Source organism: Clupea harengus, chromosome 25 (assembly GCF_900700415.2).
Source record: "Clupea harengus chromosome 25, Ch_v2.0.2, whole genome shotgun sequence".
Taxonomy (NCBI): Eukaryota; Metazoa; Chordata; class Actinopteri; order Clupeiformes; family Clupeidae; genus Clupea; species Clupea harengus.
In genome coordinates, this window is record NC_045176.1 from 10,178,748 (window position 1) to 10,202,821 (window position 24,074).

At 40.7% G+C, this 24,074-nt stretch overlaps 3 protein-coding genes across 8 annotated transcripts; 1 reads left to right on the top strand and 2 right to left on the bottom strand.

Moving 5' to 3' along the window:
• Positions 1-103: 103 nt before the first annotated feature.
• Positions 104-8,868, bottom strand: guk1a (guanylate kinase 1a). 3 transcript variants are annotated; one of them, XM_031563311.2, is made up of 9 exons: positions 8,446-8,868; positions 6,359-6,526; positions 3,818-3,931; positions 3,679-3,720; positions 3,123-3,219; positions 2,703-2,841; positions 2,526-2,610; positions 2,303-2,388; positions 104-2,183 (listed from the first exon to the last, which is right to left on the bottom strand). In XM_031563311.2, exons 3-9 carry the CDS (start codon positions 3,927-3,929, stop codon positions 2,148-2,150), a joined length of 597 nt encoding a protein of 198 aa, XP_031419171.1. In that variant the 5' UTR covers positions 3,930-3,931; positions 6,359-6,526; positions 8,446-8,868; the 3' UTR covers positions 104-2,147. The 3 variants fall into 3 exon arrangements, with proteins under 3 accessions (XP_031419171.1, XP_012683351.1, XP_031419170.1); XM_012827897.3 differs by lacking the exon at positions 6,359-6,526; XM_031563310.2 differs by lacking the exons at positions 6,359-6,526; positions 8,446-8,868 and adding an exon at positions 7,332-7,492.
• Positions 7,510-22,210, top strand: c25h1orf35 (chromosome 25 C1orf35 homolog). 2 transcript variants are annotated; one of them, XM_031563309.2, is made up of 9 exons: positions 7,510-7,904; positions 9,042-9,192; positions 9,303-9,348; positions 9,447-9,529; positions 9,998-10,070; positions 10,246-10,331; positions 10,546-10,686; positions 11,119-11,421; positions 22,165-22,210. In XM_031563309.2, the coding sequence occupies exons 1-8, from the start codon at positions 7,808-7,810 to the stop codon at positions 11,381-11,383; spliced, it is 942 nt and encodes a 313-aa protein (XP_031419169.1). In that variant the 5' UTR covers positions 7,510-7,807; the 3' UTR covers positions 11,384-11,421; positions 22,165-22,210. The 2 variants fall into 2 exon arrangements, with proteins under 2 accessions (XP_031419169.1, XP_012683350.1); XM_012827896.3 differs by lacking the exon at positions 22,165-22,210 and having other exon boundaries at positions 11,119-12,157.
• arf1 (ADP-ribosylation factor 1) lies at positions 14,771-22,183 on the bottom strand. Of its 3 annotated transcripts, none has more exons than XM_031563313.1 (5): positions 21,974-22,183; positions 17,051-17,231; positions 16,776-16,886; positions 16,563-16,687; positions 14,771-16,457 (listed from the first exon to the last, which is right to left on the bottom strand). In XM_031563313.1, the coding sequence occupies exons 2-5, from the start codon at positions 17,193-17,195 to the stop codon at positions 16,296-16,298; spliced, it is 543 nt and encodes a 180-aa protein (XP_031419173.1). In that variant the 5' UTR covers positions 17,196-17,231; positions 21,974-22,183; the 3' UTR covers positions 14,771-16,295. The 3 variants fall into 3 exon arrangements, with proteins under 3 accessions (XP_031419173.1, XP_012683352.1, XP_031419172.1); XM_012827898.3 differs by lacking the exon at positions 21,974-22,183 and adding an exon at positions 18,232-18,337; XM_031563312.2 differs by lacking the exon at positions 21,974-22,183 and having other exon boundaries at positions 17,051-18,183.
• Positions 22,211-24,074: the final 1,864 nt, after the last annotated feature.

Genomic DNA, 24,074 nt, shown 5'->3' on the forward strand with positions numbered 1-24,074 from the left:
CCTGTGAATAATGAGTGTCAATTGGCAGATGAAAATGAGTGAAGGGCATATACATTTCATGACGTAGATACGTACCAACCGGTCAAAAAAATCTCACAAAACATTTCATAATTGGGACTTTAATTGGAATTGTACTGTGAATAACAAACAAAATTAAGACGTGTGTATGGTATACAAGTTAGATTCCATCCTGTTAGAGACTTTTATAATGTCAATGGCCGGCTTTGGCTTTTGTACACATGAAAGAGAAGATACACACTACAGAAGGAGGACTTCAGTGTATAGAAAGGAATAAATTCAACAATGTTCTAGGTATTAGTTACTAATGCACTTCATATCACTAAAGCTCTTAATAGCAAACACTTGGTAAAAAAGAAAAACTAAGGTTATAAAAAAGGTTTCTTAGGACACTGGTTACAAAAAACAAAAAAAAACAGAACTTTGTGGAAATTAATATAGCCACTTTCAAGTTTTGTGGATTCCAAGTGTGCTCAGTTTTCATCCATTTTAATTCTCCTTCATTCAGACAACAATACATTCCTTTGCTCCATTACTGAACCAACTGCCTATGATGAGAGATCATTGGCTTTCTCTACAAGGTGCATTATATTAAATAATGGCACCACAACTTTTTAAGAAGTATGATATCTTTTGATGACAATAGAACCTGAGGTCTAAAAGATAAGTAAACAAAAATAAAATCTAACAATCAAAACATTTGTTCACAAATATTTAAGTTAAACAATAAATGTACAAGATGGACTTTGAACTGTGGAAAACCCTGGGAGGCCAGATCATGATTAAGTTTAGGAGAGGCAGAGAGAGAGAGAGTGAGAAAGAAAAACATCTTCCACTCATACACTTATATCCAATGTCCTTACACATCATTTCCTGTTATATGAACAGCTTAACCAATAAATAGTAACCAAATTTTTACAACCGTTAAAAAATAACTGAAAAAAAAGCACCTGTCATGTTTTACAGGAGTGGCAAAGATGACATCACCTTTTAGATCTCTATTTACATTAGATGTTGGGTCTTTCTCTGAAGACTAAAAATGACATGACACTGAGGCTGAGAGTGGACAGGAGGGGAGCCTCATATCTGTAGGCTTGCGTGGGTTCAGGAGCAGCACACCACGGCAACGATCCAGAGCCTAGCTGAGAGCGAATGATGTCAGCTTCTTGATATGAAATAGCAAGATGGCTCGACTTCTGACTGTGTTTCATAGCTGCCATAGGAGTGGAAAGGTCTTTTACTGAAATGCACACTTTCATGGCCCATTACTGACACGTGGTAAACACCAGAGTTATGACAGTACAGCTTTGAATCATGACTCCATCAATCCGTATGGGACAGATGACAGTCCTTAGACAAACTTAGGGACAAAAGGGCAGCATGTTGGTACATCACAGAAGCAATATCAGGACAACGCAACCAGAGTCACAAATGGTTGTTTTCCCAGGGAGAGATTCCTTTGAATAAGACAAGTATTACATTAGAGAATGATGATAGAATGTTGTATCACTGAAGAGTCACTTCCTTTTTTTTGTTGGGAACAACAACAGGTAAAATCTATGGTGGTAGCAACCATAGAAAAGATGACAATCAATGCCGTGTTGCCCTCAATGTATCAAAAGGGATTATGGACCATTGGTTAGAAATCAAAGAAGCACTAAAAGTCTTAACATTATTTACCTTAAGCACGGTCTTGGTGTACCAACATCCCCCCACACTTCCGTTCTAATGTACTCTGATAGATAAATTGAAAACCATAAATATCCTATCTGTATGACATCTACTGGGATTAATGGGTAGCAAACATGCTTGGCGTACTTGGAATGTGTAAACTACGCAAAGCCCTGGAGCCAAAATATTCCAAACCTGCATAAATGAACACTAGCCCCCGCATAGGCACCACAGAGTTAGGCTTATCGGGGGATAGAGGCTATACCAGTTCAGAAAAAAATTAATCATTACATTGTATATCATTCTATCAGTGTACATATCTAACTTGCTTTTCTGCCAGAAGCTGACAATCTGGTTGTGATTGGGAGCTTGGTGCCGGAATGTTGATGTGAGAGGGGCGCTCTAGCCGGGTGGGGTAGGAATGGACAGGTGAGGAGAATGGAGGCTGGCGTGGTATCTTAGGCCTTGGTTGTATTTTTCACTATTTTAATTTCCTGAGGAAAACAGAATTAGAAAAAGATATTTTAGCCAAAGGATGACAGTGGCATGTATAGATTAAAGCATTTCACTTCATGTTTAAATAGTTTAACACATTGTTGGTGTTTTCTTTTACCTCAAGAAGAGCTTCTTTCAACTTCCCATATGCTTCGTCAAGATCATTGTTTAAAATGACAACATCAAATAATCCAGGTTCTTTACCTTGAGGGTGCAAACAGTTTAACTTTTTTTTTTATGTACACATTATTTTAAAATACAATTTCTGCAAATAAGTAAATCATTTTGGAATACCTAATTTTGGAGCAAATAGAAAACAGCACAACAACACTTCTACTCACTCAGCTCCATGTCAACAGATGCGGCTTGCAAGCGCTTCTTCAGACTTTCATCTGATTCGGTTTTTCGATCCTTTAAACGTTTCTCCTACAACGAAACCAACGCATGTTTTCGTATGATGAAACATAATGGAGAGACTGATAACAGCAGCCACATTACTGTGGTTAATGTGTGCTCACCAGCTCCTGCATTGATGGGGGCTGGATGGAGATATAGATTGGGTTGAGGTCTGTCCTCTTGATATTCTTAACTCCCTGCATGTCAATGTCCAGCACGCAGATCAGGTTCTTGGCCTGCACATGCTGCACGGCAGCTTTGCTGAGGGAGATACAACTGAATATTAACATATACAACCACAGAACATGTTCTCCCTATGTGTATGTGATTTATGTATGTATGTCTGTGAGTTGCATAAGTGTATAAGCTACTGGATGACCTAAATTTCCCTCAGGATTAATAAAGTATCCATCTATCTACAGCACAGATCATATCTTTCCAAACTGTATAATATACTCATAATAGCAATAGTGTATACTAGCAATAAACAAAATCACTTTAATCTGCTTTAATGGTTTTTACTGACATTACATTTTCTATACCTTGTTCCGTACATGTTCCCTGAAAATACAGCATTCTCAATGAACTCCCCATTGTCAATGCTGGTCTGCATCACCTCCCTGGTCACATAATGGTAATCTGCAGCAGAGGGAAAAGTCATAGACATGTGTAAGGGCAACAATTAACCCAAATTAAATCAAAAGACTAGATATTTAGTACGTAGGGACATTTTCAGTGTTTTAAACCAGTTATACTTCGGCTAAGCATCTCCACCAGAGAGATTGGTTTTTTGCTGTATGTAGTTTTTATTATTTTATTCATGATAAAAGGGTTTTGGGGAAAATGCATTTTGTTCACTGTAGATTTTCTTTGGCTGTTTTACTATTTGCACATTTTCCACTTCAGACACACACAACAAAAGGCACCATAAAATAAAATAAAGTGTAAATATGCTTTATGCATAGGATGCATATGGAAATCAGGACCCCAGAGTGACAAAATATATAGAGCAGCCCGGACCCAAGGTTATGTTACAATTTGTACACGGCACAAAAACATGTGAGTTTACACGATATAACCTTCAGATCGGTCACTTACCTCTGCCATTCTCCTCCCCTGGGCGAGGATTCCTTGTTGTATCTGATTGAAGAAGGTAAAGTGTGATGATGCAATCAACAATAACAAATCCCCTAAGAGAGTGTGTGTGTGTGGGGAGCGTTGAGGGCGTCGTGCTTACGGGAAACGCTGAAGCCAAAGACCCCATCGAACTCCTTGAGCAGCTTCTTAAGCAGTGTGCTTTTCCCTGCCCCTGAAGGGCCGCTCAACACCACAGGCCTTGGTCCTGCCATCGCTGCACAGGGCGGAGAGGAGAAGAGAAACAGAGAGAGAGAGGAAGAACCAGTTAAACCAGACGGGTCTAACTACAACTGAACCTTTTTGAAAGCAAGTTGTTAGGGCTATGTAATGCAAGTTGGTGAGTCACACAAATGACCAACAGATCCGTTTACAAAAGATGAAGCAGCGCTCAAACGCAGAGGGCATTTATGGAGGAGGATGGATGACTCAGCTAAGTCAAATTCATCGGTACACAGCGCAATTGGCAGGCACAACGTCTTCAAACAAGCAGCAATCAACACAGAAGAAGTCATTAAGGGTTGTTGTCGAGGGGAACACAATCAACAATCAACTAATTAGAGCCTCGTCAGCTGTGGTGAGGAAAATATTACACACAGAATTACCCTCATCATATTTCACTAACAAACTGCCAGCATCACCCTTCAAATCAAACACCAACTTACAATTGCATTTGTGTACTAAGTCAGAGTTCACCCAATAATGAATACCGCCATGCTTGCCTAAATAATAACCTGAGGGGTGTTTCTAATGAAGCACGTTTACAAATAAGAAGTGGCAACACCCAATGAATAGAGGAATTCCTTGGGAAATAAATGACACACGGGTTTGCGTTTGACCACACAAAACCACTCTGCTCTGTTTAACACTGTTTCCATGCATGCTGGGTTAAGTTTCAAACAAGCTGTTCATAGCAAAGGCATAGAATTTCAGCTACCCGTAATAGAATGATGAGATTTCATACAACTGTTGAACATATGATTCTTTGCTCAAATAGTGCCGAATGACTCTTAAGAGGCTTTTTTTTATAACTAGAGAAGCACCATGTTTAACTTAAGTATGCTGAGAACATAAAGGAAGGAACACGTAGTTTCTCTTACCTCCAGTGGAAGAGTTGAAAGCGAATAAGGGTGGAACAAGCTTCTGAATTACTATAGCACTACACTCAAGTGGTGATGTCACTCACTACGTGGGCACAAGCAAGCCTCCAATCAGATTTTAGGAAACCAGCCTATCGACTTGTAAAGCCACTACAAGAATCAGGACTATGACCTGTAATGACTGCGTGTCAGTGCATCTGCATTTGAGATTTCTGATCGCTGCCAAAGTAGGCTATCCATATAAGCTGAGATACAAAATGTTAGCTGATCAAAGAAATCAGAACATATCCTTCCCTGGGACTGTACAGACATGTTTGGTGGAGACTGGACAGAGACAGAGTACAGTGCTATTTAAACAACTTATTCTGAGGCCATTTTCCATTCCACCCCCCCACACCCTCTCTCAATGCGTCAACTGATGCAGGCTTCATAAGGAAGCGCAACAGGTTTTTTTTTTTACTAACCCTGTGTTACACTTTAACCCTGCCTGGCCAATTTTGTTCTGGCTGTATAGCCGTATTTTTTAATTGAAGAGTAATTCACATTTATATTAGTAACACTAATATTTGTTAAAAATCTGTAAAGCACTGAAACATCGAAAAGAAGTACACCTGTATAATACAACATGTGTCCGTCTACACATGATACGGGGTATAGACCAGTAAATATAAATAAAAATATGAAATGCAGCTCCCCACACACATAATGTAAGGGGTAAAGAGGAAACCAATCATTACAGGAACTAATGTATAGCATAAATAGGAAAGTAATCTTTACAGGAACTACGCAGAGAACTCTTATCTAGTTTTAGCCTATATGCTATAGAACAGTCACAAACATATACACACACTATTTGTGTCCTCTATTGGCCGTCTTGAGAGATGGCCAAATGGGGGTTCCAATTTTGACCCTCTAACATTTCCAGAAAAAAATTAAGAGAGGAAATATATTGCCTTCATGAGTTCACTACCTGAACACTAAATGTACACTGATAAGTTAACACTGTAATACACATTACTGTGTAATACACTATGGACTGATTGACAGAGAGAAGAAAAGTCCAGTAGAGGCTTAAGAAAAATTAATCTTAAGGGCCACTGTAGTGTTATGGTTATGGTGTTATGTTTTGTTGCAGCAATCTTAGTGGCAAACGCATCAAACATTAGTCGCATTTAAACAAACCTTTTGTCTCAATGTATATCTTACCAGCAAAATCAATTTTTGTCTTTCCTTGGAAAGGGAAACAAGTTAACACACACTTACAGTCTAGTGCACAAGATGTGTGGACCACTCTGGCTCCCTAGCTCTCTAGTCAACTCCTACACTGAGGCTGACGTTAGATGTGTTACCCTAAACTGTAAGGCTTAATATATAAATTCATTAGATTTAATTATATAGTGATAAACTAGCCTATACATTTTTGTCAACACAACACACAGAGATACCCTAGGATATGGAAGAGAAAAAGTTGTCTCAGTCGTAATCCACTGATTAAATAGTGTGTACACTGATTTAAAAAACAACAACAGCAGCAGCAAACTTACTTTAGGTCTGTATCCTGGCTTTAGATTCTGCAATACTTGATCACTTTTAGCAGCATTGCTTCGCAAACCTTCTTAACTGAGATCACATGGTAATCCAACACATAGCTGCAACATATTCTTTCTTGTCTTTGTGCAGAGCAGAGCACAGCCAGCTTTACTCCTTTGCAGCTGCAGATGACAGGAGCATTTGACAGGTCAAGATGGCTCCTTTACCATGTCAAAATCAGAGATACGGCTCAGTGGCTTGGTCAGAGGCACAGGACACCTTTGTCTTATTCAGCATAGAACATTGCTTGGGTTATACAGACCCTTGGTGACAGCAGTAGTGTAATGTTTTGGGAGGAAAGACTAGCATCTGATTTAATGACACTAGCACTAAATTGTGACATTAGTGTATAACAGCAAATTCATTAGTGAGGCTGATGATCTACCCAGAACATTGTTATATTCAAGTTTTTAAACCAAGGCTAAAACGTTTTTCAGCTAATTGGTTCCAAAACATCTACAATTAAATCTTAATGAACGGAAGGCCATTCAGCACATGATTCACATCACTCTTGACATGAGAAACCAATTTGTGGCTGTCTTGTTAGCTTGATCATTCGTAGAATTCTACCATCTCCAAGAAAATATTCTATTATGTTTTATCAGCTATACTATACGAGAAAGATTAATTTTAAAGTAAGCTAATGCAATTCGGCCTGATAGCCTGCTGCAATTTTCAAGACACATGGCACTCACCAGACCATCTGAATCATTACATAACAAATATCACTGGTTGATATAAACAGACCTAGTTCACTTCCATAAAGAATGTTTAAAACATCACAACCCCGTGCCCTGTGAGATAACTTGCAAAAGATATCGAGATGAAAAGAGCAAGTGGGAGCGTTCAGTCTAAGGTGATGAGACCCGGTAGACCATCTAAGGTCTACGACTGCTGTACAATGAATGATTTCTTAAACAAACCTACCTGAGACAATGCGGGAGAAGAATCTCATAAACATCAGGAAAGTGTGTGTTCCAGAATATGAACAACGTCTCCACCGCCTCTAGTCTCGGCAAGTCACTGCCTTCCGTATGAAAGCCATTAGAAACTGATTCCGACGTCATCACGGCGGGCCAAAATAAACGGGTTGTTGTGACCACTTAACACGGAGCTGATCTACAAGATGTCTGGATTTACCACTGTATTTAGCTAAGGAAGACGGGCACATTGTCAGATACACCAAGAGCTCAGAGTGTATCTTTATCTCCTTGAGAGTTGGTTTAAATGTTAAGTTAAATTGCTTTGGTCGCCCGCGCCCGCGGTGATCACAGTAAAGAAAGAAAAGAAACTCCCCGGATGAAAACGACAAGAGGGCCTTCTGCAGAGCAGTAAACTTCCACGTGCAAACCCCCCCCATTATATTAGCTTCTCTACCTAATAACTATAAGATTAAACAAGACATGTTTGGTTCTTCGAGATCTGGGGGTGTCAGAGGTGGCCAAGATCAATTCAACTGGGATGATGTTAAAACCGATAAACACAGAGAGAACTACTTGGGTAAGTAGCTAGCTAGTTAGCGATAGCTCGCTAGCTAACGATGGGCGGTATGTAAACGGCACCTAACTCCCATGCTGTAGTTTTCTAGCTATGTTAGCCAACGCCAACTATTCTGTACTCTTCAACCGTAAGCAATCAATGATTGATAGTAATCCGAGAGAAATCCATACCGTTAAGTGCCATTTAATACGTAAATATTTTGCTTAATGGGTACATTTTTTAAGTTAATGCTAGGTAGGTTAGAGGTAACTGTTAGCAGCTCGCAGAGTTAAGTTAGCCTTTCGATTTATTCAGTAACGTGATAGTTGCATTAATTGAAGTTCCTTTAGGTATGCATCACTAAACAGCCCTTGACGTTTTTGTTAAGTACCCCTTCACAACACTCTGAACAGATAGGTCACTTGGATCACGGCAAGCTGTTGGAAACTAACCTTGGTTCTTGCCAGCAGCGCCCCTAACACTAGGCATTCGCTCGACCAGTCTGTCAGAATTATTTGACTAGACATACGGTCAGAAAACTTGATTGATTAGGTCAACTTACCCTTTTGATAAATGCAGTGTCTCACATCACATTTCCTGTGGGGTTTAATGGGTTATTTTGTTCCTAAAGTTTCCACTCTGCTACTAGGTCGCAAGTACTAGCAAGTGTACCGTTAGCTGCACAAGCAGCAAGTTGCTCACTCATGAGCGATGCCAATACGGCGAAACTTCCACTGAGGGTGGTCGATTTACGATTCGGTTGACGAATGAAGGAGAGATGGTCTTGGTGGTAGACATGTATATCTTTGGGACAGTATATTTTCCAGTTGTCCCTTTTTGTAGTCTACATGATAGGTTATGCTGTTTGTTTTTTTTACAGCTAGGCCTATAGTAACAAATAAAATCACAACCTGAAAATCACTTCCTGTTGTTACACACTTTCACTGTATCAAATAATCATAGTGATGGTATTCAATGCACCTAGGTAGCACGGTTACATTAAAGTTTGTGAACCTATGCCTGGTATATTTTGCAGGCAGTATTTGCATTGCCGTTTAAAATAACCTGCTCGGTGTCATAGATATGGTCTTAAGCATGGCTAAAACAAATATGTGCCAGGTCAGAATTACATCGTCCCATTAACTTTTATTCTTCCAGGGAATTCTCTTATGGCACCTGTTGGTCGCTGGCAGAAAGGAAAAGACCTGTCATGGTATTCCAAAGATAAAAAGAGTGGCGAACCTCTATCTAAAGACCAGGAACTTGCTGCTGTAAGGGAGGCTGAGAGGGAGGCAATGATGGCAGCAATGTAAGGAAAATATTCTTATTTTTTTCATGTAGTGTATAGGTTTCTTTTGTTAGATTGTCATCCTGGTCTAAGTTAAGCACTGAAACCAATGAACTTTTATTATTTATTAGGGGACACAAGGTTATAAAGAGACAACCAACGGGTCTTACTAAAGAGGTTTGTGCCAGACAATGTACAGGTCACTTTTTATTTCCAACATTCAATTTAGACCCGTGTATGGATATTCAATATGTATACCGTATTATGTCCAACAGGATTTCGCAGATGTGTGCAAAAGAGAGGGAGGAGATGGAGAAGAGAAAGATGTGGATAGAGTCTCTGGACTGGGGAGCTCCATGTAAGTGGTTTTGTAATTTCCTCCTTTCCCCCAGATTCTCCACTGGCTGTGTATGTTGTATGCATGTTGTATGTCAACCCTGCTTCTGGGGCCTCCTCCAGCACTTGATAAGGTGTGTTAATCTAATCAAGAGTGCCAGGGTTGAGTTCAGTCAGATATAAAGAACAGTTAAAGATGGAGCACACAAAGACAGGGGAGCCCAAGAAATGGTACTGAGAACCCCTGGTTGAGGGAAACGAGGATGACTTGTAATTGTTAATACTGTCATATGTCAAGTACGAACAGTGTGCATAAGGGGTGCCTGTGCGATTTATTTAAAATTAAACATACTCTTTTCTGCTGATTAACTATAGTGGATGCATGAGAGACTGCTTCTGTCAGGAAGCAGGAATGACCTTTTTATGATTTGAATGATTATATAAGTATATTTAACCAACACTGAACTTTTTAACTTTTCACTTTGGTTAGGGCTGCGTCAAGAAATATTGTCTTCTCCCAACAAGAGAAAGAGGCGACAAAACTAGGACTGTCTGTCTTCACGGTAATATTTGTTTATGCATGTCTTTTAAGAATTTTGGGAATCTGTGGTATAAATAAATGAATATATAAATGAATGGTTGGATGTCAAACACCCCTGCCTTTGTAATATACTTACACCTACTGCAGTAATTGGGTATTTGTGATGCCAGGAAAATAACCAAGAGCATTTTTTATAGCACCAAAAATCTGATGGGCCTCAAGTAGCTTCTTCCAAAAGGACTGCAGAGGGCACAAATCAAGATCAAGACGCTTCAGAACAGAGGTGAATACTGCCACTGTTGAATTGAATACAAAAAAAAATCCTTCTTTATATGATTTATCATCATGAGATTGGTGTGAATACATCTCTTCCATCTCTTTGGTTTATGTTTACTAAGTCCAAGATGTGTACATGTCTTCAACTCATTTGCTGGAAAAATCCTCTGTGGTGGTAATCATTCCCCCAATCATAAACTTGTCTTTGAAATGACCCAAAGGCACGAGAGTCAAAAGAAGGCCAAAAAGGAGAAGAAGAAAAAGAAGAAAAAGGAAAAGAAGATGAAAAAAGAGAAGAAGAAGCAGCGTCAAAGACGAAATTCATCTTCATCTTCGTCAGACTCAGACGATGACTATAAAAGGTAATCAGATCATGCCTTATGCTCCAGGGCACAAAGTAGTGGCAGGAAACAGAAATAAGTGAACATTTAGATTCAGCACTAGAGGGCGCCAAAACACAGTTGTGTAAAGTGCTAGTGTGGAATTGATGACTTGCTTTAAGCACTGAGAAAGACCGAAAGATATGGTCTTCTGCAAGGGTTTTGACAGGTTTTTTTTTTTTAAGTGCTAACCTAGAGAGGTTAACTGCAAACAACTTATTATTACTGATGGTGCAGATTTTGTATATTAATCAAATTATATTAATTTGTGTTATTAGTATTAGCATGTGCACTGCACCTGCCCCCCCTCCCCTCCGCACACACACACACACACACACACACACACAGAGACACCCATTCACCTCCTCCCCTTTCCCAATCATTGATTGTCTGGGTGTGTTTTGTGCCTCACAGGCGGAGAAAGGACCACCATAGTCATAATCCATCATGGAGCAGTCAGAGTGGAGCCAGGCCCCATGACAGCCATTTAGGAGGGGGGGCAAAGGGCGAGCGCCCCCCCCACTCTCCTCCTGGCCAGCGACGCCAGCGGCAGCATGACACAGAGTCCTCGTCCAACAGGGGGTCTCACCACCCTCACCGCAGTGCCAGGCGCAGGTCCCCCCCAGCCTCACCAGCACAATGCCATCGGCGGCGCCATGACACGGACTCAGACGACTAATGCCCCTGTCAACCTTGCACACACACACACACACACACAGACACACACACCCCTCCATCCTCCACACACCAATGCAGAAAGGCAGAGTGACAGACTGCAGCAAGATGCTTTAACTCTGCTCTTTTTTTAGAGAGACACTGCAAGTTGGGCTAGCTGGCCTCAGCAATTGGATTAGTTTGGAGTCATACCAAAGTTCAAGGCCCATTAGAAGGGTTTTCTTGTGCATCACCGCAAGATCTCCTACCTATCATGTCAACGTACAGACAGAGTTTGGAACGATATTGGTCAGGTGTCTAGGTATCTGATGCCATGAAGTGACACAGCCCTGCCTCATTGTGGCTGCTGAGAAGGTGATGGGTCTTCAGTCTGATGTGAAAGTGTAGAAACAAGTATGAACACCAGTAAATGCATCCACTTTGGAAATTGTGTAATGCTTTGCATTTAGTTAGGACTGCCACACATTGAATAGCAAGTGCACATATAAAATGATAAATCTAATTGAGTTTTTACAATATCATAAAACACAGAAAATGTTGGCAAAATGACCTGGCATGAAGAGTATTGTCTATAAGTCACTCAGTTGCATTTTAAGTCATTGTAACAGTGGTCTTTTACTCTGAATTTGCTGTAGATGACTAGGATACATCTCCATTAACCTACTAGGTTCTATAGACATTGATGGAACACACAGTGGGGCATAATGCAAAACTTGACCTATGAACTCAAGTTCAAACCAGACGGTATCATATAAATAAAATCTAATTCGTCAACTGATTTTTATGAAGTCTGATGTAGGATGGAAAATGTGTGGGTGGGGGGGGGGGAACGATGCTTTGATGGCGTCTGGATGGAAATGTGTTAATAGGGCTACTCTACCTTGTATTGGCCCTCCCCTTATTTAATCAATCTAGTGAGAGTTGTCCCTTTGTCCAAGTCGGAGTGGCGCTCCCTGGCTGGTGAGACAGCACTGGAATGCACTCCAATGGTCATAATAGAGTGTAGTGTTTGCATTTGCATTGAGTCACTGTGAAAGGGGGCATTCTGCTGGCTGGCACCTGGGGTTGCACTAAAAAAGAGCAAAGCTCAGACAAAAGAGAGAGTGCAAAAAACCAGGCCGGTCCCTTTATACAGCCCCAGTAGCACAGGAGCGCCACACACAAACCCAAGCGGATGGAGCAGCGGGAGTGGGCGAAACAAAGCCACCCTGTAAGAGAGAGAGAATGAGAAGGAGCGCACCCCTCCTTTTCCCACCATCATACTCTCCTGCCATGCGTTACTGGCTTGGCTGCATTATCCATGGCAGCCTAATCAGGCCAAAGGAACGTTGTCCTAGATTGGTTTCCCTCCCTCTTGTTCCAGCACACCCCCTGGCGCCTGGGCAGGCCCTGCTGACCACACAGAGCCCAGCCATTTCCATTTGTCACTTATTAAAAAAGCCTCTGTGAGCAGGGAGGTGTCTGTCGCTCGGAGGTTGTTTAGGAGCCGGTGTGGGGCGACAGGGTGTGAGTGAGGATGGGAGCCTGTGGGAGGTAGAGGGGTTCCATGACACTATACAGCGCAGCAGCAGCGCTTACATGAGGAGTCATTCAGAAGAAAAGCTCCATGTGAAAAAGGGGGAAGGCGGCCACAATGGAGGTTGAGCCCCAGAGATGACGGGGCACAGCTAGTGGGTGAAAACATTAGCCTCTAAAATTATTTCTATTCTAAGCTCAAAGCCTGTGTCCAAATAATTAGTTTGGGGGGAGTCGGTTTCAGAGCCCCAGTGTGATGTCCAACTATTTCCCATAGAATTTATGGGTTCATGGAGAAGCAGAAGGCAAATGCTGTGTTCGGCTTAACTGTATTACAGCCAATAACACAAATGTTGGCATCATCAAAATCACCATCATGCTGCTCATAACCATCTATCAGGGTCATGGATATATCTGTATATAATCATTCATCAGGGTTTTGAATATATCTTTGATCTGAGTATGTGCAGAATAAACAAATCACCTCTTGCATCTGACCTTAGTAAAAGAAAGTACCTCTGCAAGCTACTCCATGTTGCCCCTATTAGCTCCACAACCATTTTTGCTTGAGGTACAGCCAATCCTAAGAACATCTTCAGTTCAGTATACCTAGAGGAATGTCATATTTCTTGTAAACCTAGAGCATTAAAATGGTCTTTGCTAGAGGGGTTAGTGTTGAAATGGCCCTGTAATGGGGGTTGATACTGCCATAGAGAATGTCCTCTGACTTAAGATACTGTGTGATGCTTTGTGGAATTTGAGTTCCAGGTTAGGTGAAATTACTTGTCCATTAGGCATTTTTTCAGATTATTCTTGGTCAGTTCAGTTGAATGACTAAATAAACTAAGTAAAACTGGTTAAATACTCTACTTTCGGTCATCATGTAGGCTAGGCCTAACTTGGCCAATTTCTTTTTTTGGATCCACTTTAGCTTCCTCAGTCATATGCATGTTAGATAGATAGCCTATCAATATTAGACTGATTGCGGGGATCACAACTTCACTAAAGAAGTGAAGGCGCATTGTGTTACCTCCTGGTATGAAATGCGGCGTACAAATAAAGTTTGATTTTATTTTATTTGATTTAAAAAACCAATTAAAAAAAAAAAAAAAAAATGTGATGTCAAATGAGAACTGAGAGCACCTTTTGATTAGTTTAAACTGGTGTTTTAGCAGTGGTGTGCCACGGGTTTCCATCCAACTCTGTGAATTTTGACCATTCAAATGGAGTGGAAACGCATGAAATCCACAAATAATCGAAGAAATCGATTTGTTTGGGGGGGGGGGGGGGGCGTGGATTAACCCCTGATCCGCATAGAGTAGGCCTATAATGTGACTTAAGTTGATTGAAACGGGTTTGCGATTTTATTAGGTGTTTCCCTTTAAGTTGCCCTGACAACCTAATGTCTTGATCCCCAGCTGTTCACAACTCCTCCCTTGATTAGGACCTCCACACAACCCCCTGTGGAAAGGATTTTGTGTGAATGCAGCCGAAGCCTCATCCTCCTGTCTGCCAGACCTAGTCCACACATGCAGAATGACATTATATTGGTGGGATGTCAAAGTCCGTTTGAGTCCCATTCAAATCTTACCCCCTTCAGTATCCTATAGTGACTATTTTGCAGAGAAACCTAGTAAACCCCACCCCCTACAAAATGTAAAGTTTTTTTTTAATATATAAGCAATAAGGAGCAATACCGTCCAGCTCCCTTCAAAGAGCCATTATTCCCCATCTACTGCTGATGAGTTCAGTCAGGTATGAAGCGCAAGAAAACATGCAGCCGAAGGGGGCTCCAGGAGCAGGAATGTAAATCACAAAGTTGCATGCCATTGCCATTGCCATTGCAAAACCATTGAAACACACCAACTTCACACCATTATTCTAACTGCTTTAATTACAGTGCTTTTCTGTCAAAATCAAAGCTGAGAAAAGTTGACATGTAAAAAATAAATCATTCATGTTAAGGAATCACACTAACAGACAATCTACAAGATCAACACAGTTTTGAACTCCAAGTCAAGCAATGTAAAGCGAACTCCAAGAGGTTGTTTGTCCGACCAAAATAACAAAAAAGATTTGTTGCTTCAAGTTTTCTGCATCACGCATTATCTTATAGTAATGTGATAAATCATTCAAATGGTATCTAAAGCTATCAAACAGTACACTTGTAACAGTTGACTTGGAGACCATACCCAGTAGCTTAACAAGTACCCTCTAGCACTGTATTTGTAGAATCAATCAGATATTTCATATTGCTATAAACATGCCACATTCCACATTGAGGGTCATGTACTGATTTTGAGAAAAGGCATGAGAAAAGCCATGGAGGCCTGGAGAAATCAGCCACGAAGCCGATCACCCTGAACAACATGTATGATGGTTATTTCATTGCAATGCTTATCTATAGCGATGTGTTAACTGACCAATCTTACAGAGCCCCCATAAGCCTTAGGCACCAGTTATCAAGGGCAATGAGCACTGAGTAGGCTAAAAATGTAAACAATCAAAGCCCCACCCATTCCTTCACTACCATGCAGTTTTGCTCATTCAGGTTCTTTAACAAGGCAGAACATGATTAACCTGAGACACAATGATGTTCTCCTACACAAAAGCAGGTGAAGCAAAGGCCATCACACCTCACCTAACCTTGACAGCCCACACGTAAAATGCATAGAAATCACCCCAAAACACCTTTCAATAGCATCCAATGATAGATAAAGCTCAACAATTGATAGGTTCCGACTAGAAGTCCTATTTGTAGCTGGATCGTAAAAAGATCACTTGCTGTTAACAGGACACAGTGTAACTACGGTATCAACAACTGTTTCATAGTTCATTATGTTTATATGATAGTCATAATTAAAAGAAAGGAAAGGTAGCAGGTAGTGTGTCTGTACAGTATCCACTGGCATCTTGTATTTAGTTTTAATGATTACAACTGCTCCTCTTTAAGTACATGTGCAATGTTACATGAGTTTCAGAGGAGATTATATCCATAAAGGCATCAACTAACAGAGAAAGGAGTGCTTAAGATGACTGATTCCTTTAGAAAGGTTGCTTCTGTTCTCCCTTTTCCACTCCCTAAACATGTTCCATCAAACACCTGTTAAAGGGTTATTAAATAACAAAAGTTAGGAAATACTGAGTAAGTTACATATTGCATATGAGTGCATCAGGCAGCCCCATACCAAAACAAGACTATTTACATTAAATAAGAGACCTGACGGCTAAAACTCGTTCATCTTCTCACTAGTAAAATATTGCCGTGACCGGACATGAGATGAGGGCGGCGTCTGCCACCCTTACATTTTAAACCCCATAGTAGCTTGATTTTCCAACATGAGGAGCCAGAGAGATGGAGAGGAGGAGACAGAGCAACTAAGAGATGGGACACACGGTCATCATTTCTGGTTCTTCAGCTGATTGGAAAGCCAGTCTAGTCCTTCATACAGGCCGTCACCACTGGTGGCACAAGTGGCCTGGATGTACCAGTTTCTGTGGCGCAAGGAGTGCAGTCCTAGTTTGTCTGTGATCTCAGCAGCGTTCATGGCATTCGGGAGATCCTGTGGAACAGACACAATTCTCTCAAACAAGGTAGCAGCACAGAGCATCGCACAAAAATATTAGTTCAACAATGGCTACACTGCAAAGAGGCGGGAAACAGATACCTGTTTGTTGGCGAATACTAATAAAACTGCTTCTCTGAGCTCATCCTCAGCTAACATTCTCATGAGTTCCTCGCGAGCTTCATTGACACGCTCTCGATCATTACTGTCCACAACGAAGATAAGACCTGAAGAGGAAAGCTTATTAAAGAGCAGCTCATCTCAACTTTTCTCCTAAAAAAAAAAAAAAAATCTTTAAGTTTTAGCAAAGCTTACCCTGTGTGTTCTGGAAGTAATGACGCCACAACGGTCGAATTTTATCCTGACCACCTACATCCCAAACTGTGAAACTTATGTTCTTATATTCCACAGTTTCTACATTGAAACCTGTAGAACAGAGAAAACAGTACAATTGCACAGAGAGATTATTTCAGGCATCTGTTATTTTAAGAATTACTCAAAAAAAATCATGATTAATTCATCACTTTTTCACAAAGTACATACGGATAATGTATAACAATCTATACGGTCTTAATACTAGAGTGACTCACCAATAGTAGGAATAGTGGTGACAATTTCACCAAGTTTGAGCTTGTACAAAATAGTAGTTTTGCCAGCAGCATCAAGACCAACCATGAGAATTCGCATTTCTTTTTTGCCAAAAGCTTTAAACAAGCTGGCAAATAAGTTACCCATGGTTCAGGTTCAAGGATGGATTTGCTCCTCTGAAATCTGCCGAGTGGGGGAGACATACATTTAACAAACATATCACCACAAGCACACGACATATAGTACACACTAATCTTGCAACGTTGAGGGGGGGAACATATTTGCAATCATTCTAGCTATAACTCATGATCTACATAGTAGGTGGCCTCGCTGAATTTCACTAATGGCAGGTTCTCATGGCAGGGTAAATTAACGTTAGCTCTGAGTAAGATAGCCAGATTGTACAGGGGTATGCGGAATAACTTAATTGTTAAATCACCACACTGGTCTAAAATAATGGAAAAGTTATGCGCACGTTTCTATTTTATAAGACCCTATTCCAACCATGAATGCTGAGTATTGAAAGAGTTTATTCATTAACGATGACCAGCTCACTTTAGCTTGCTAGTATTTGAATGCAAGCTTCCTATAGCTTGGTACCAAATACACCGTTTTATTTCAGATGCCACTATATTACTGTCAGAATCAGCGACCAAACGTTTATCTCACCTATTCTGTAAGCTAATAGAATGTAAAGAAAGGAAGCAATGCCGTTTTCGCTTGCGGAACTACGTTACCACTGGTTCTAGCAGAGCATGCTATCTAACGTTAGCCAATGTATTGAGATTATGACGTTAGCTCGCTAGCTGATGTTATGTAGCTTATAACCGATGTTATGTAGCTCATAGCCAAACCAAATCCATCAACGCCGGAAACGAAAACTCATTTTCACACCACGTTAACAAGGTAACTTACTAGGTCAATGACATTGTTTACTAAACTTAGCAAAACGATACTGTCAAAGACTATGTATAGCTAGCGAGCTAGCATAACTACTTAGCCGACCGCTTGCGACAACAAATCTCAGACGTGTAACGAGTCGCACGACCTTAACATGTAACGCCAGGTAGCAAATAGGCAGTCAAGACGGTTTATACCCCCCTGTGTAGACCTTTTGATCAAATGTTGTACCAGTTTCAATACAGTGTAGGTATATTCTTCTACAAATTATTTCTTGTCTTACTATTTGCTTGTTTCCTCTGTTTGTATGGATTTCAAGGCGTTCCCTTCCTCAAAATGGCGATTTGTCGGCCACGTCAACACGTCCGTAAGCAGCTAAGCATGAAACTCTGTCTACTCATCACTAGTACCTCTTTGTGGGGTGGAGGACCAATTTTGTTGAAGTTGTGAAACATCCATCCTCATGTCGTTGGAGGTTTGTTGCTTAACTCATCGGCTTAATGAAGATGCAACATGCACTGAACATGGTGTGACATGGCACCTAACTTACTCTGCCCTTTTCACACTTTAAGATAGATATTTATTAGTTGCCTAATCTATATTTTTAACTGTAATCTCAACTGCAAAAATGTGCCTTTAAAACACGTTATAAATTGTAGGCCTATTTAACACTTAAAATGAATTGTTTATTTCCAGGTTACTATTTGAAGAAATGAAATTCATATCAGGCCTGCGATCAACTGAGCAAAGGTGTTTATTTTGTTAGGCATTGCAGACGACTCTCATCTTAATGTTGACATACGTCTTTAGATGTCCGGATAGGCCTACTATTCTGAAAGAGGTAAGCTTGATGGAAGGTTTCAGATCACACAGATGTACTCAGTAGGCTAAGAGGCCTTCTGACTCACAGATTTGCCAACCACAACAAATAAATATGCAAAACAATGTAACACAGCTCCTTGCCACAACATATGAACACAGTGCATCTTTCAAACTTGCAATAGTTATGAATTGAGCCTGTCATTACACAACCACCTTGTCTCTGTGCATGACAGGTCTTGCCCTCCAGGTGCTCTTAGTAGTTTAATGAACTGCTTGGACGTGATATTGCTGCTCCTCCTATGCATACAAAGGCACATATTCATGTTGGTAGACCTGTAATGCTAGCAGAATAAATTGAGGGCAAGGGACATGGATCTCTCAGACAGTTGGCTTTTTATGATGTATTCTCACGGTCTAAGGAAAGCAGCTGTTGCCATTCTGGGGGTGGAGGCCATCGACCCAGCCTTGAGTCTCCTCCAGACTGGCACAAGAATCACACCCTCAGAACGTACAAACACACAGTGGCCTTGTATGCTGAGAACTTAACTGCATGCAAAGTGCTAATGTGACAGAGATGCACAGAAATTTGACACATTTTCACACACCCTGTTAGAATACAGCAGAATTCTGCATAAAAATATCACAATATTCTTAGTGGCATGTTTTCAGTATCCCGTGCCTGCAGCTGGTGTGATGACCAGCCAAATGCTTGTAGCAATTTGAACATGAGTAAATTATTGATTATGTCATCTTAAGCCAGTGGCAGCACAGTTGGAAGACATGGCTCTTGTGTCTGTGACTGTGGTGGGTATTGGACCACACAACAAAGCTGCAAATGATTCTGACCATGGCACCTTCATTTGTGCTTTTGGCCAGCTATGCCCTGAGAATACTCATGACAATGGCTAGTATCACAGTTAAGAAGAGGTCTTTATGTGCTGGCAAAATATTACTATTTTTGGCATGATTTATGTGTGCATAAGTGTCATTTTATAACCTGAGGTGTGTGCAGGAGATTGCGGTGCCAGAATCAGAATATCTGCCTTCATCTGTGTCTTTGTTAGGTAATTCATTGCTCATTTTCATTGCCCTGTGCAAATGTGTATTCATGTGTTTGCACACTGCATGTAGGTTCAGTTTGACATGGTGGTCAAGAGTCAAAATATGAATGTATTTTGTTGTATTTGTGTATGTCTTTAAAACAACTGTTATTTCATTTTTGTGCTTTGATTTTGCAACTACTACATGAGCCCAAATTGTATACCTAAACCTAAATCATGAATGGAAAAGAGAACAAAATGCTCATCAGATGTGGAGGAGGATTTCCAAATGAGATCCATTGAAAGAGGCCTTTATATAATGTATATATATATATGTATAATTATATATAATTTATATAATTCATTAAATGGAATTGCACATGCAAACTATTACTATATTATATTAGATGTGGTTAAATATATCATCACAGCACCAACTTCATCCAAAAAATGTGGAATATTGCGTTTGTGTTCATAGACTTTTGACTGTCAAAAATGCCTAAGACATTCACCTTGTTGACTCAGTAAAGGTGACCTATCGCCTCCCATAGGCCAAAGAGACACACAGCATCCAAATGTCAAAAATTGACATATATGAATGAATAATTTATGACTATGAATGATTAAGTTATTCCAATAGCAGTTCTTGCGGCCCAATTATAATGATGTGTTTATAAAGTATTTTAACTAATTGGTAATGACTAAAACTGATGTAATGATTCATGATTAAGGACCATTGAATAGTGAAAACATTATTCTGAATTGTGGATGACAATGTTATGATCTTATATAGTAACTATGACACAAGGAACCTGTAATTGAGCAGTATACCTTTTCAGATGTCAAGAAAACTATAAAAGACTTGAAAACTTACATGCAGACTTGCTAAAGGGCAGGTGAACATCTTGCAAATATTTGGAAGATTTCTTGACAATGTAATGCAATGCCAATACACAAAAGACAGTACTTCTGTCAGTCCTGACAAACTTACAAAAACCTCTTTTTGATGAAGATATAGTTGTCTCATGCATTGTTCGGCAGTTTGTTATTGTTAACGAGGCGCTGTCGAGTAGCCTAAACTGAGGTTAAAATAAGCAGCTCAAATTAGCGTGGCTTGTGCTACTTTATTATCCTGTAGATAGCAGACATCACTAATTCTTCTTTAAACTCCAGTTGTCGTTAAGACCTCCTGTGAACAGCTCTGGCAGCTTTCTGATGTTGTACATTATGACCTTGCATGTTTGTCCACTGAAGCAGTGCCGATTCAGTAAGAAAACTTGGAAAAAGACAACATGTTTTCATATATAGGAAAGTCATGTTGACCAAGCATGCAAATAGCTACAGCTGTATGGGAGGTCTGTTAAAACAGAGGCTCTGTCACAAAAGTCAGTGACAGGTCTTACTGAAAGCTCCTCATTACCTTTGCCCCCAGAAAGGAAGTAACGTGCAGCTGAAAGTAATGCGAAAAACTTGAATATTAATACAAATAATACATCAAAAACATGGTTCATGAAACTGGAAAGAAATATAGAATGGCATAGCACTGCATAGCAGCAGGGTTTCTGGGTAAAATGATAATCCTGATAGAAATAGTGACATTAGATGATTTGTCTCACAGAGGCTACAGTATGGTGCTGAAATGTGACAGGCACACCTGCATGGCATACTGTCATCTTTAAGTTATATTTTCCATTTTATTATCATTTTTGTTCAGCTGCCAACTTAGCCTCAGGCATCAAAACGAGACAGCATCTTTAGATGTAAATCAAGAGACACATCCTTTAGTGAATTCATAAAGGCTTAAAGGCTTGTCTCACAAACGTTCCATACTTTTTGAGTTGTTTCACTTTTGCCTATGATTCTGTAGTTTGGGATGTAACACTATCTTCTAGCCACAGTGTATGACGCCAACAAATGAATAGATTATGCACATAACAAATACAGAGTGAAAAAATCTATTAAAAACAAAAGTGTATCTATATGTTACTGCATTTATAATTAGCAGGTCTTATTTAATCATATTCAACATGCCAGTTCAAATATTAAAACCAGTTCTTGTAGAAGATTCTTGGTGCCATGTAAAGTCAAACAAACAATAACAAAATGAAACAGGTCATGTCATAATTTGCACAATTCATCACCATCCATCAGGTCTTTACATACCCTGGGCTGTTGTCAAAGAGTAGGTTCCACCCATGGCAGCAGTAACTCTCATGTACGTACTGTTCAGTAATCCAATTCTTCACATCAATGACTGTTCCTTCTCATCTGTAAAACCTAATGATACAGGTCTGCCCATGTAGGTCTTATAACAGAGGAGCCTACATCTTCAGAAAATCCCTCCAAAAGCACAAACACACACACACACACACACACACACACACACACACACACACACACACATCTCTGTCTCTATCTGTCTCTCTTTCTCTCTCTTATTTCATATCCTTATATATGTTCCAATACAGTGAGGTGAAATCACTGCCTTAGAAAGTGAATGGAAAAGTTATAGATATCAGAATGAGCCAGCAAATGAGCTGGCACAAACTATGGTGTAAGTCATCAATCTCAGAGGCGTTACTTAGTTGTCTGGTCATTTCAAAGACAAATGGAGGAAAAGCCTTGGATTTCTCTGTGGCCTCATTGGGGAGTTAGGCTGGTCAGAGTGGACTTGAATGGAGGAAGACCGCCAAGGGACAAAACAGGCCTCGCAGTAGGAAGTGGGGCTTGTGGCTCAGTAGGGAACCGCTGCACCCCCCCGGAGATGGAGCTTGGAAATGAGAAAACCTCCCAGTGAGGGGCTTGAGAACAGCGGGCTCTTGGCATGGGGTTTCTTGTGTGTGTGTGTGTGTGTGTGTGTGTGTGTGTGTGGTGTGTGTGTGTGTGTGTGTCTGTTTGAGTGTGCTTGTGCCTGTCAAAAGGATACTCTGGCCTCATAAGCGAAGCATGGCCCTTATGAGACGAGACCAATGGCAGGCAGTGTGTGGATTTATAGCAAACCCTCCCCGGAGAGCGAGGGGTGCACATCATAATAATCTGGAGAACAATGACAATGTCCATATCATGCGCTTCCATTGTGAGCACCAGGAGAGGCACTGGAGACAAGAGCGCGTCTGTGAGGAGCACAATGGGCCCAGGCGAGGCCGGCAGCATGGGAACACAGGACAGGCGTGGATACTTCCCCCTGCACCCAATCCGGCCCGAAGATGCCCAGGGCCAAGTTCCGAGGTGGTGCGGGGCAGGAAACAAACGAAACATTATGACGACAACCCCTGTGGTTGCCATGAGAGGGTCCATGCTGGCTCTACCCATTGGCAAACAGAGTCGCTGGGCACTTTACCCCACGCCTCTCTCAGCAGGGGGCGATGTGGAGCGAGACGGGTTGGGGCACCAGATAAATGAGCCCCACGGTGTCGGCTGCCAATCACTTTTGTGTGGCGATTGTTGGTGGCTTGAAAAGGTCGTTAAGGGGATTTACATAACATTTTGCATTCGTCCCTGGTCACATAAGGAAATGCGCTTCGCCCTACGCTAATTCTCCATGTGGACCATGTCGTCAGATCAGGAACTTTCTGCCATGCCTCTTGCAACGCAGAATTTTCTAGGCAGAGTGTGGCGATTGGGATGATGTTGATTGCCGCTGTACATTTTAAAATACTGCACTATTGCCATATAACAAAAATTGTTCAACATTAAAAGTAAGTCTAATGCTGTAGGTATTACTTTTCGTCTTGCCATGATGCAATAGAAAGAGAGGAAATAAATCATCTCCAATACCTATTTTTTGTCATCATCATTTTAATTGGTTAATTGGATGCTCAATTAGCCGGCATATGTTGCACCCTCTGGTGGTAGTTTTTAAACAGCGCATAACACAATGTCATATATAGCTGACTGGCTGCTGTAGTCAGCCATGTTTGTATGGATGGAAATTTCACTTCGTAATATGTCACTTCGTTATCTACCCAGATCATCAAAGTAACAAAATACAAAGTATCATACACAATTATGCAATGTTTAACAAAGCTGGAAATTAAGGCATGATGCTAGTTCACCAAAACCAGTCGGACAGAAATATATGAATCTCATTGAATTTACACCGATGCAGTCCATCCTGTGAATATTTCATGTTAGAGTTCCTTAGGGCCATGTCCTAGACTCATTTCCCCCACAGTGTGTCTTAACAAGGGCATTAAACAGAGGATTTACATGCCCCAGCCCTGGTTATACCTTCATTAAACAAATGAATGAGGCTAGCAAGAAG

Bases quoted from the DNA above. Each gene is read 5' to 3' on its own strand.
- c25h1orf35 (XM_031563309.2), top strand. From the start codon at position 7,808: ATGTTTGGTTCTTCGAGATCTGGGGGTGTCAGAGGTGGCCAAGATCAA. The intron at 9,530-9,997 runs GTAAGTGGTTTT...CACTTTGGTTAG, and splicing joins TCTGGACTGGGGAGCTCCAT to GGCTGCGTCAAGAAATATTG. The intron at 10,071-10,245 runs GTAATATTTGTT...CATTTTTTATAG, and splicing joins TAGGACTGTCTGTCTTCACG to CACCAAAAATCTGATGGGCC.
- arf1 (XM_031563313.1), bottom strand. From the start codon at position 17,195: ATGGGTAACTTATTTGCCAGCTTGTTTAAAGCTTTTGGCAAAAAAGAA. The intron at 16,688-16,775 runs GTAAGCTTTGCT...TTTCCTCTTCAG, and splicing joins TTACTTCCAGAACACACAGG to GTCTTATCTTCGTTGTGGAC. The intron at 16,458-16,562 runs GTATCTGTTTCC...TCTGTTCCACAG, and splicing joins TAGTATTCGCCAACAAACAG to GATCTCCCGAATGCCATGAA.
- guk1a (XM_031563310.2), bottom strand. From the start codon at position 7,365: ATGTTTATGAGATTCTTCTCCCGCATTGTCTCAG. The intron at 3,220-3,678 runs GTAAGTGACCGA...CCTCTGCTGCAG, and splicing joins AGGGGAGGAGAATGGCAGAG to ATTACCATTATGTGACCAGG. The intron at 2,611-2,702 runs GTGAGCACACAT...GTTTCGTTGTAG, and splicing joins CCCCATCAATGCAGGAGCTG to GAGAAACGTTTAAAGGATCG.